Source organism: Leptidea sinapis, chromosome 38 (assembly GCF_905404315.1).
Source record: "Leptidea sinapis chromosome 38, ilLepSina1.1, whole genome shotgun sequence".
Taxonomy (NCBI): domain Eukaryota; kingdom Metazoa; phylum Arthropoda; class Insecta; order Lepidoptera; family Pieridae; genus Leptidea; species Leptidea sinapis.
In genome coordinates, this window is record NC_066302.1 from 7,015,501 (window position 1) to 7,028,445 (window position 12,945).

The following is a 12,945-nucleotide window of genomic DNA, read 5'->3' on the forward strand; positions in this document are numbered from 1 at the left end:
TCAGCAGGTAGAAGGATCTTTAGTTCTACATCTTCGGGTATCTGTCAATTATCTTTGCTGTAATCGTAATAAATATTCAATATCAATTCATAACTAATTGAATAAACTATTACAGTGCTCAATCTATTTCATTTCAATATTAAAATTTTTATTTTTAAAATTCAGGTGTGAATCTCAATCAAACAGCAGTTTCTTGTTGGTCCATGTGACACTGACATTAAGGACAAATGACAGCTTATACTTTTCAGCTGTCATTAAGTGACTTTTGTCAAGCGTCATATTTTTTTTAAGAATATAAACTGGAAATGGAAAGAGAGCCCATTTGATTTGAGGGTGCAGCATTTTATTATGAATTTGACAGATGGCTAGGTTGGGTACCTAGTGATTTAAATCAAATGTTAGTTCCAAAGAGTATGTAAATATTACGGCATAAGAGGCGGGACTGCCTAGCTAAAAATTGAAGTTTGGTTTAGTATGAAACGTGCAGTGATTTTACATAAGTTTAAAATAGGATAAATTACATTCGTAGTTTTCTAATAACAGCACTAAAGCGCATTATGCGGCATAATGCTTAACCAGCCTAGCGAAACTCTCTAAGAAAAAGGGCTTCTCTCGATCGTATGAAACGTGCAGTCATTGATAAATTGACAGATGACAATGTACCGCCCTAGTCCCGCGTCATTCTTAAACGTAGTATTTACATACTCTTTGATAGCTATAATAATAGTTCGTAATAATTGACATAAAGGTCTTAGTTACCAGGTCATAAAATCCCAAAAAAAAAATGTTCGTTATAAATATTTATAATTCTTATTAGTTACGTTATTATTTCGTACATAATATTTAATATTTTTTCCTCTAATATCTAAATTAAATAATACGAATTAAAATCCAAACAGTAAACGTCTCATCCCGATTTCCGAAACGATTTCTCTCCTTTAACAATTTTGTCCTAAAATTGCATAGTTTGTATCGTGTTTACAAACAATTGATTCATAATGGAAGATCAGCCACTAAACCACCAAAAACATGAAGATATCACTCAGAACAACGGGGATCATGATACTAACCCGAATCAAACAGAACTACCACCCACAAATGTTGCTGACACAGGTGCTGCACCAACTCAAAATAGTAATGCATCAAAACCTACAAAGAAACCCAAAAAACGAAAACCTAAAGTTCCTCGTGACGATACTGCTCCGCGACAGCCTCTCACAGGTGGATAATTCTAACTTTTTGTTATGTGTCATATATATATAAGTTTAATCAAATTATTTTGTGGTGTACCAGATTAATTGAAAGACTTAGCATAATTACATATCCTCACATAGTGTTGCGTACTGTACTGTTCTTACTGCATGGGGCAGCAAGTAGAATTAGTAGTTCTAATGTAGTTATTCTATTATTCAATTCCAGTTTACTCTATTTATTTATAGAATTTCCTTCAAGCTAAATATGTCTTATTATTTTAGGATATGTCAGATTTTTAAATGAACGTCGTGACCAACTAAGAGCTGAGCAACCTGAGTTAGGATTTGCTGAATTGACTAGACAGCTAGCAAGTGAATGGAGTAAATTACCCACAGAAGAAAAACAACAATACTTGAATGCAGCTGATCAGGATAAGGAAAGGTAAAAATAATGTATATAATTTATAAGTACATGGAATAATACTATCTGTGCTGTACATTTTTAATTGATTGAATTTATCACATGGTGAATAATCGGAATCACCAAACTACCTCCATTTTATTTAGCATAGTACTTTCAATAGTAGAAAATTTATTGAATTAGGCGTTACTTTGTGGAAATCCATAATTATACAAATGATTTAAGTTTTCTTTAGTGTTAATTCCGCCAATATTTGTTTTTAAAAACATGGCATTTAAAAAATTGGCGGAATTAACACTAAAGAAAACTTAAATCATTTGTATACTTTCAATAGTGCCAAAATTTCTAAATCTCAACAGAAAGCATCAACATCCAAGATATAGATGGAGAATAAAACTAATCAAATTATTCATTAACACTATTGTTAGTTATAACTTCTATAAGTTAGTTGATTGTTATCATTTGATATTTAACAGCATGCATGTCTAAGAATGTCAGCAATGGTGGCTACAATTGCTGACATTCTTAGTCTTTCAACTTTAATGGCTAATTTGTAGTTTAGTGCATCTATTAGATTACTACCAATCTTGTGTATCTTAATATCTATATATATAAAAATGAATTGCTGATCGTAAGTCTCGCTAAAACTCGAGAACAGCTGGACCAATTTGGCTAATTTTGGTCTTTAATTTTTTGCCAAAGGAAGGTTTAAAAGGTGAATAAATATGAAAGTGTTCGGAATTAAATAAAAACAACAATTTTGTTTTTCCTTTGATGATGTGTACCCAATATTTTTTTGTATGGACATATTTTCTATGAGAGAATTTATTGACGCACGGTTTGACAGTTCTACTGTGAAACAATTTCATTACAACATCAGGGAGCATATTTTACGAAATAATTCTTAATGTTATGATATATTATTGACGAATTCATTAAAAACATTATTTTATTTATTATATACAGAACAACGTCTGTCGGGTCAACTAGTAATATATAAATTCAGTGTCCTGAAGTTTGTTTCCAGTGAACTCCCTAAACTAATGAACAGGATTACTTCATGTAGTATGCCGGTTAGTCCAACTTGAGAGATAGGATAGTTTTTTTCTTTTCAATTTGGTACCCCCAATTATTTTTATTTCCAATATTTGTTTTGTATGGACATTTTTTCTATGAGAGAATTTATTTTCACAAAGTTTGTCAGTTCTGCTGTGAAATAATTTCACTATCACAACAGGGTGCATATTTTACGATATAATTCTTGATTTTATGAAATATTATTGACAAATTCATATTATGTTGGGAACAATGTCTGTTAGGTCAGCTCGTAATGAAATAAGTTATTACAACTGAACATGGGGTGTGTTCTGTGCTACAAATAAATAGCTTCAACTGCTGAACAGATTGTTTGCTTTGTGTTTTAGTTTGTCAAATTTTTATTTAAATAAATGAATCATAAAATAGACTATCTAATGAGCAATATATATAATAAGTTAATATTTTATTTGAGTTCATTGCTTTTTTCAATTGCCAATAACAAGCGAAGCTTGAAACAGTGGGGTGTTATCACTAATTAATTACATAATATTCAACTTATACATAATTTGAATATTTATGAATTTTCGTTTTTTCAGGTACATAAAGGAATGGACTGAATACAAAAAGACAGATGCCTATATTGAATTTAAAAAACAACAAATGGAGCAGAAAAATTCAAACAGTGCTGCTAAGAAGAGTAAACATGATAATAATATTAGTAAAGACGTATCAACATGTGTGTATATTGACTGTTACCTTAATTTTATTGAATTTACTACTTCTTTCATTTTTTATTGAAATAGTTCTGTACTAGACTCAATCTGAATCAAAAATATTAGTCCCCTTAGGTTAGAATATAATTATTACTTACCTTTACCAGTGGGTAGCTTCTGTGCACCAAATGCAGGCAAAACGGGTACCACATTGCCAACATTTTCTGCCGTCTAGCAGTAGTGTAAAGGCATTAGAAAGTCAGTGTAAAATATACTGCAGCTAATTACCTACCTCAAGGTAAACATCACATTTTGTCATATAAAAATACTAAGCTTTAAACGGAGAAGGAAGTTTAGTCATGAAAAAAAAAATATTATAACTTCATTTTCACTTCTTCTGTAATACTTCAATATATTATCCCAAAAATAGTCTCCTTCACACTTAAAATAATGACTTCATAGTAAATACAAATAAAGAAATTGTAGTAATTCTTAAATAATAAATAATTCTAAGTTCTAAAGAGGAAATATAACTGTGCCTCCAGATTCTTTAAGCGACAAATCACCCATGCGAAATCGATGCAAGTTGTCAAAATCGGCCAGCAGCTTTCCAGTTACCCGACTGGAATACGCAAGTTCTGGTCGTTGTCGAAAGCTGTCCTTGGTAACTTCAACCAGCCGTCCCTGCCGTCGTTGCACATGAGGAATGACACCCTGGCCCATACGGCAAAAGAGAAAGCCGATCTACTGTGCGCTCTTTTTGCCTCCAACTCGACTTAACGACAACGGAAAAACATCGCCGACCATCCCGCGGTGTCAGAGCTCTATGCCTGAAGTACAGTTCAGACAGAAAACTATTCGGCGAGCTTTGTTTTCGTTGGACGTCAGGAAGTCGAGCGGGCCGGATGGCATTTCTCCAATGTGCTTAGAACGTGTGAGTTGACGCCGGCGATAACGCGTTTATCCCGGCACTCTTATTCAAAAGGCATAGTCCCTGACTCATGGAAGTCAGCCCTTGTCCATCCGATCCAAAAAAAAAAGGAGACAGTTCGGATCCGGCAAACTACAGGCCTATAGCTATTACCTCCCTGCTCTCCAAAATCACGGAGAGCATAATTAACCGCCAGCTCTTGTTATACCTAGAAGGTCACCACTTGACCAACGACCGACAGTATGGCTTTCACCATGGTCGGTCGGCAGGCGATCTTCTGGTATACCTAACACATAGATGGGCGGCGTTTGATAGTGTTTCGCATAAGGCGCTCCTCTCAAAACTTCCATCTTTTGGGCTTCCCGATAGCTTATGCAAGTGGATCTCCAGCTGGGCGCAGCATACAGGTCGTTGTTGACGGTTATTGCTCAAACCCGAAGCCCGTGAACGCTGGAGTGCCCCAAGGCTGTGTGCTTTCTCCCACGCTGTTTCTTCTGCATATCAATGATATATTCCAAATACATTGCTTGCCGACGACAGCAATGGTGATGCCGTATACACGGGCCATGCAGGTCTCTCTCGGGAAATCGTCGACCAGTGCCGGAAGAAACTTGTGTCTTCTATCGAGTCCTCTCTTGAGAAGGTCGCGGAATGGGGTCAATTGAATTTTGTCCAATTTAACCCTCAGAAAACTCAAGTTGGCGCGTTTACCACTAAAAAACCCCATTTGTCGTATCACCGCACTTCGACAACACTTCCCTTAAAGCCTCGCCTAGTATCGGAATACTGGGTCTCGGAATCTCGAGCGATTGCCAATTCTATGGCCATCTGGACGGCAAAGCCAAATTGGCTTCGAAGATGCTCGGCGTCATTAATAGAGCACGGCAATACTTCAAGCCGGCCCACATTCTTGCGCTCTACAAAGCGCAGGCCGGCCACACATGGAGTATTGCTGTCATTGTCATTCATTGTGTGTCTTCTACCGCATTTATCACGGGGAGTGTGCCGAAAAGTGTTTAACCTGTTTCCTGCCGCCTAGTTCAACCTTCGATACGCCACAAGTTATTATATCATCCCCACCATCTGGATGCGGTCCTCCACAGTGCGGATTTCAAGGAGCTTCCTTCCACATACTACAAAGCTGTGCGCTTCCTTGTTCGGTGTTTCCAGGACGATATGACATGGGTACCTTAAAAAAAACGCGTACACCTTCCTTAAAGGCTGGCAACGCTCCTGTGTTTCCTCTGATGTTGCAAAAGAATGTGGGCGGCGGTGATCACTTAACAACGCTCGTTTATACTGTTCCATAAAAACAAAGATACAGAGTACTGTATAAATGTATAATGTTAAATAAGTACAGAGAGTTTCTTATACAATTTCTTCTCTTTAAGAGCGCCATTCGTGTCCAAAGTGATGGAAGTGTATTTATTGATATATCAAAACAAATTAAAAAAATATAAAACATGTAAACAAAAATTTACATTATGCTTACTATAATAATATATATATAGTAAAAGAGATAACCTTTACTTTGTTTTATTGTTTTGCAGCACAAGTGACAGAACCACCAACTCTAGTTAGTACAAATCAGACTGCTGTTACGTTGTCGAGACAACCTACACCTCAACCAAAACCTTGTGTAACACCAGCGGCAGTATGTATCCTAATTAATATTGTAGTTGTGAATTAAGTTTGTTTGTTACTCATTCAGGCCGTAGCCATCTGTTCATGCCGGTACAATTCCTAGATAGTCTGGACACAAAAAAGGAATTGTACCCTATTTTATCCCTCATAAGTATCACAAAGAATGTAATATGTGTTAATGCATTCACATTCTTCTCATTAAATAATGTTGACATTTAACTCACATGAGTAATAATTTTAGTGCCGATATTTTATGATTATCTATCTATATATCTATATCTTAATGATTCCACAGATTGGGAATGGAGCGACCACCCTCGGGCTATTAAATAATAAGTTTAATTGTACAATATTACTTTGTAAACATATTATTTGAAGAAAAATAAAATATTTGAATTTGAAAAAAATATATTGAAAGACTAAGAGATATGTATGGCTATTTTGCACATTTAATTTTTGAGTCCGCAAACATATACTTTTTCTCTATGTTCAAAGTTCATGTCAGACAACAACAATTCGGCCTCACATGCTTCTTCCATTTGACCGCATACAACGAAGAGCGGCTCGAATCATCGACGATCAAGTCATCTCCGTTCGGCTTGATTCTCTAGCATTGCGTAGAGATGTGGGTTCTCTCTGCATCTTCTACCGCATTTACCACGGGGAGTGCTCAGAGGAGCTGTTCGGGTTGATTCCAGCGGCCGAATCCCACCACCGGACATTACGTGCAAAGTACAATCCGCATCACGTAGACGTCTGGCATTCCACAACCGCGCGTTTTGTTCGAAATTTCTTGCCTCGCACAGCCACTTTGTGGAATCAACTAGCGGCAGCGGTCTTCCCGAACAGATACGACTTAGGGACCTTCAAGAAAAAACCATACTCCCATCTTAAAGGCCGGCAACGCATTTCTTGACACACCTGTTGTTGCGGATGTCTATGGGCGGTTGCCTCACCTCTCCCCATCCCTTGAGTCTTGCCCGTTTGCCCCCTCTCATATAAAAAAAATAATAGTGTTTTGTCTATAGAAATTTTTATTATTATTTCAGGGCGAAGATCCGGCTGATACAGATATTCCTATATTCACAGACCAGTTTTTGCAACACAATAAGTTAAGGGAGTCTGAACTTCGACAACTCAGGAAAGCGAATTCCGATTATGAACAACAGGTAATTATGAACTGGAACAGATCATGCGCTACTAACATTATAGGTATTTTTATTGTATTACATAACTATAAAATATACCAAATACACATTTGGTCGCTCATAGTTCAGTAGAGATTCTTGATTGTATGGAGAGTAAAAAGGTTTTGTCACGACTGACTCACGGAATAGAGTAATGTATATAAGCTATACTTTTTGAGGACGTTATTTACATAAAATAACTCATTCTTAGTCGTATTCACTTCGCCGCTACTATTGATGAATTGAAAACGACAAAAAAATTGAGTTTGACAGTTAACCTCCATTTTGAGCAATGCACGCAAACTAACACACAGTGACATACAAAAAAAGCGAGTGTAAGACGTAGCTTGTCGCGCACACTAAAGTAATAAACTTGGACTGTTTTCATCGATTGTCTAGCAGCAAGAGGTTCTATCTAGACATATAAAAAAATATTTAAGGCTTTAGTACTCAAGGTAGGCTGTTCTTAGAACCCGCTGCGTATTTAAAGTTGAGGAGGATACAAAAGTGAGAATAATTTTTATTTGAGTAGGTCCATAAAAGCACTATTAAGTATTGTAAGTTACATTTTTAACGCATCCAGATATTTGAAAACCTACGCCTTAGTCTTAGCCTACGCGGGTCGACAACTGGCACGAGTGGTAATGACAATAAGGTACATACATCGAACGACGTTATTAAATTTGCGAAAAAATATATTCATGAGAGTCACTATGAGAACTCATTTTTACATTAATTAATTATAAAAAAAATACAGCAGTATTATTTCGCTGGTATAGTTTCTTTTTTTAAAAGTATTTCAATGACAGTTATAATTAAATTAAAAAAATGTATATTTACGTATAATAAAAGAACATTTTTAGTTGTAATGTTATGAATTACTTGAATATTTGTTATTACTGCAAGAATATTTTTATTTTTGAAGAAATCATAAGAGATATTTTTTTTTAATTAATTTTTCAACAACTTTCGTTTTAAATTTTTTTATAGGATTCATATTTTTGCCGCTACATCCAAAATTTAAAATATACTTTTTTTATTTAATATTTTAACTCAAAATTCATAAGGAAATTCAATATTTTATTCACGTTCAAATGCATAAAGGCAAACGTATTAAAGAAAGCAATGATTACCAAAATATTAAATCTCAAAATCAGATTTATTGAGGTATAAAATAATTATAGAACTGAAGAATTATTTTAAGTACAAAAATATAAAATTACTTTATTCTACGTCCGAAATAAATTGAGATTCATCTTCTGTGGATTCTCCTTCATCAGAGCTAACAGAATCTCATTCTGATTCAAATGTGTTCGAATGCGCTACCTCTGCATCATCTGCGAAAAGGAATATATATTTATTTATTAAGTTAATCAAAGAAATTAGAATCATTAACGAAAAACTATTCACCTGCAGTAACATTTCCAACATTATCATTTTCATTTTTTTTCATGATGAAAAATAGCGTTGAATACTAATTGCGGCATACAGTCTCCGTCGAACCAATGAAAATCTATCGTATCCTCATTAAGTGTCCATCCGTTACTGTTCGGTGTCAAAGAGCTGGGGAATCGCAAATATGCATTTCTCCAAATACTCGTTATATATTGCGTTCTTAAATTAAGATGTTGTTGTAATCCCTGGCAAAATAATATTATTATATTTAAATCCACGATGTTTACGGATCTCTAACACTTCATGACTCATGACAACAACAATACCATGAGAATAATTTTGCTGCTCAGCTTAACAAATTATGTAAAATAACATCTTTGATTAATAACAATCCGCTCGATAAGTTTATTATTATGGGAGATTTTAACATGAGCTCCATATCGTGGGCTCTATGCGAAACGTACTTAAATCCAATTGCTCCATCTACGTCCCACATTTTGCATTTCGTAGATACACTCAGCCTGTGTGGACTTAGACAATTCAACAGTAACTATAATGCATTTGGCAAAATATTAGATTTAGTTTTAAGTAACAACCGTTTGTACCAAAAGATCCCCACCATAAGTCATTAATTGTGTACCCTAACTTTTCATATATACCACACTTGAAATCAGCTGAGCGGACAATTTTTAACTATAACAATGGTAATTTTGAGGAGATGAGTGCGGAACTAAATCGTATTGACTGGATAAATATTCTTACTGAAAACTCTTACTAATATCCAATTAGGTATAATGCGGCCTTAATTAAAATTCTCAAAGATAAAAATAAATATCTTATAAAATTAATAATATATCACAATCTCAATGACTTACATACTTTCCACCTACTTAGAGACAGGGTTAAAGTTATTGGGCGTAGTTGTTTTGTTTTCGGATACCATTTTCAATTTTACTACAGTAGTAAAATTGAAAATGGTATCTCTAATAATCCCAAAGCATTTTGGTCCTACATGAAATATACCATCTAATATGAACAACTGAAGGCAACACAGGACAGGAGATTTGTGAGCTTTTCTCAAGATATTTTCATTCGACTTTCTACGAATCCACTACCACATCCAAATCCTATAATTGTGCAGATTAATCTATTATTAGTAATATAAGTTCTATCGAAATTGATATTAATCAAATAGAATACCTCTTAAAATCACTTGATCTAAATAAATCACCTGGGCCAGATAGTTTACCAGCACTTATCGTCGTCAAATGTTCTGAAGTATTGGCATTACCTGTCACCTTGCTTTTTAAGAGATCAATTAATGAAGGTATCATGCCGATTAGGTGGAAGGCGGCATTCATATCACCTATACATAATAAAGGTCAGAAAGACAAAGTGGAAAACTATCTTCTTGCCAAAGTGTTTGAGCGCGTCATCTATAACCAACTTCACCGTAGCCTTAAAAATGTATTAATCCAGCAACAGCATGGTTTTATATTAAGATCAACGGTTACCAATTTACTTGTTTTCACTGACTTTCTAACTGAATGTATGAACTGTGGTCAACAAATTGACGTTGTGTATACAGATTACACCAAAGCTTTCGACCGCATAGATCATAGAATCCTTGTTCAGTAACTTGCTGGTCTTGGTATCAGGGGTAACTTATTTAGATGGTTGAGTTCGTACGTAAAAACAGAACTCAGGTAGTTGTTTTAAATGGCTACACCTCCTCATGGACCACGATACCTTCTGGAGTTCCTCAGGGCTCACTAGGTCCTTTATTATTTATCTGTTTCATAAACGACATCGATACATGCTTTCATAATTCCAATTATTTACTTTTCGCTGATGACATGAAGATATTTCGGTCTATCAACGATATCTATGACGTTGATCTCCTTCAGGAAGATCTCAATAGACTAGCAACATATTATTGTAGTAATAGCTTTGGCTCAAAATACCTATATCTCCTTATCCTTATAAGTTTTTCCCGTAAAAAGCTAATCATAAAATTTAATTATACTTTAAATAAACAATTTCTTTTGCGGGTCGATTGTGTCAAAGATCTAGGTGTAGCTCTTGTTTGCAAGCTAACTTACGAATGTCACATCGATAATATTGCAAATAAGGTATCTCAAGCACTTGGGTTTATAATACGTACAGCAAACTGCTTAAAGAGAATGAAAACATTAAAAATTCTTTTTTGCGCTTATCTTCGTAGTCATTTAGAGTATGCTAGTTAGATCTGGAATCCGGTATATATGATACACAGTAAAAGAACTGAACAAATAAAGAAAAAATTTACTAGATTTTTAAATTATAAGTTTAGAATTCCCAAAACAGATTACAAAACTTGGTGTACTCGATTTCATCTCCTACCATTAACACCGTAGATATATGGCTGATATTACGACTATTATGAAAATTGCTCAGGGTAAGATTGATCTACTTTGAGCACCATCTAATGTAGCCATAACATCTATTCACCAGTGAGATGCCGGCTATATTATGGGTACCACAACAGCGCCTGTTTCTGCCGTGAAGCAGTAATGTGTTATGCATTTTTGTGTTCCGGTCTGAAGGGCGCCGTGGCTAGTCAAATTACTGGGCAAATGAGACAAATGTGACGCGCGCAATTGTAGTGCCGCTCAGAACTTTTGGAGTTTTTCAAGAATCCTGAGCAGCACTGTATTGTTTTTTGGCAGAGCGTATCAATTACCATTGAACGTCCTGCTCGTCTCATCTTAAAAAACATTGATGTTATTTTATTACAGAACGCGATACTGCAACGACACGCGGAGGAGGTCGGTGCAGCGACCTGTCGGCTGCGTGCGGAGACCGCCGCGGCTGCAGAGAGAACAGCTGCCCTGGTCGCTCACCGCCGCGCCCTGGTCGCTCATCTGGTGCAAGCCTTACACTCTGTCGTAGTCCCGCTCGATGGTAACTATTGATACTTACGGCATTACCAAAGTCAATTGAATTATTTTTTCATGAAATATTTGATATTTTAAATGCTTTTAATTTTGAACATATTAGATGCACCTTATAAACTAATTTGTTATGTATATTACAACCATTGTAAAATACTTACTCTATTTGATTAAAAATAGGGCCGTTGAGTTTCTTGTATGTTCTTCTCGCGAGCTCTACTTTTTACAAACATATGGTAGATTCAGTAGTTTTGAAGAAATATTTGCAGTGACTATTCAAAAGCGCTTAATTTTAGCCTAATTGAATAAAGATTATTTGACTTTGACTTTAGAAAAAAAAATAACTGAAGGTTATACCCCCACCCATATTGCTACCACACCTGTTATAGTTGCGTCTTCTTAAAGGAGTTTTTCGAGGATTAAAATTACTAAAACATATTTGAGGAATTCGATGACAGGCTGTCAGGCATTGTTATTCTTTCAATCGAAAATGACTTTCGTTAGCTTATTGTGCTGTAGGTAATAAAAGATTTTAGTGTTAGGAAAAGCCACAATCATCGTATTATATAATCCTATATTTATTTAAGTTAAATATCACGCCATCATAAGTGTTTCTATTTAATTGACGTTTTATCATGATTTACTTAAAGTAGCGTTTATTTGTAAAGATGTATCTATGTTATTTAGGAACAACATATAAATAAATACATAATAAAAATCAATGAAATTCGATTAGAAATTGCACGCGTGGGGTTTGTACCATCGTAGAAGATGTAACAATATTATAATACTTTTGTCTGTCTTAAAATACTTTTGTAAAATATAATTTTTTAATTTGCATTTTGAAATTCGACATCTTCGTTTTTATTATTAGTTGTTTTAACGGCCGTACAAGATCTAACAATATGTACCTTTTCATAATTTTTTTGTAAAATATGTAGATATTTTTTTATTAGCAGGGCTGTTATTTTGAAATTCGCCATCGTATTATTTGTTGTTCTAATGACAATACTAAGACAAAATATCAAAATTTTTATCGTCATCTAACTATAACAATCGCGGATTGTGTGATACAGCCCAATGATGGCGGAGTCTTAATAGTGCGGTTCCTTAAGGTTTCTTTTTGATTACGAAACCCTAAAGAATAAAGACATTTATATTCCATGTAACGTAGGTAACCTGTATTAACCTGTTCTTAGTACTTACTCATTTGATGTTGATCATACTGTCCAACAGATGGTGCTTGTGGGGCTACGGAAAGTAATATTGAAGAGTATATGGAGAAACTGAGTGTTTTGGCGACGGAAACAAAAAATAATCCTTTGGTGAAACAAGCGCGAGATATTCTGAACAAAGTTGATTTATCTGTCATTTAAAAGATCAATAGCCAATGTTGCAGTTCGATTAATTATTGTATTTAAGAATAGTGAAGTCAAAAGTGAATAATAATAAGTTTTTGTTATCAGAATAATATAAGTACTTTTAATACT

At 34.8% G+C, this 12,945-nt stretch overlaps 1 protein-coding gene across 1 annotated transcript; it reads left to right on the forward strand.

The window, feature by feature from the left end:
• Window positions 1-786: 786 nt before the first annotated feature.
• On the forward strand, window positions 787-12,945 carry LOC126975971 (high mobility group protein 20A). Its single transcript, XM_050824106.1, has 7 exons — window positions 787-1,221; window positions 1,476-1,635; window positions 3,249-3,388; window positions 5,847-5,950; window positions 6,990-7,109; window positions 11,300-11,465; window positions 12,692-12,945. Exons 1-7 carry the CDS (start codon window positions 999-1,001, stop codon window positions 12,829-12,831), a joined length of 1,053 nt encoding a protein of 350 aa, XP_050680063.1. The 5' UTR covers window positions 787-998; the 3' UTR covers window positions 12,832-12,945.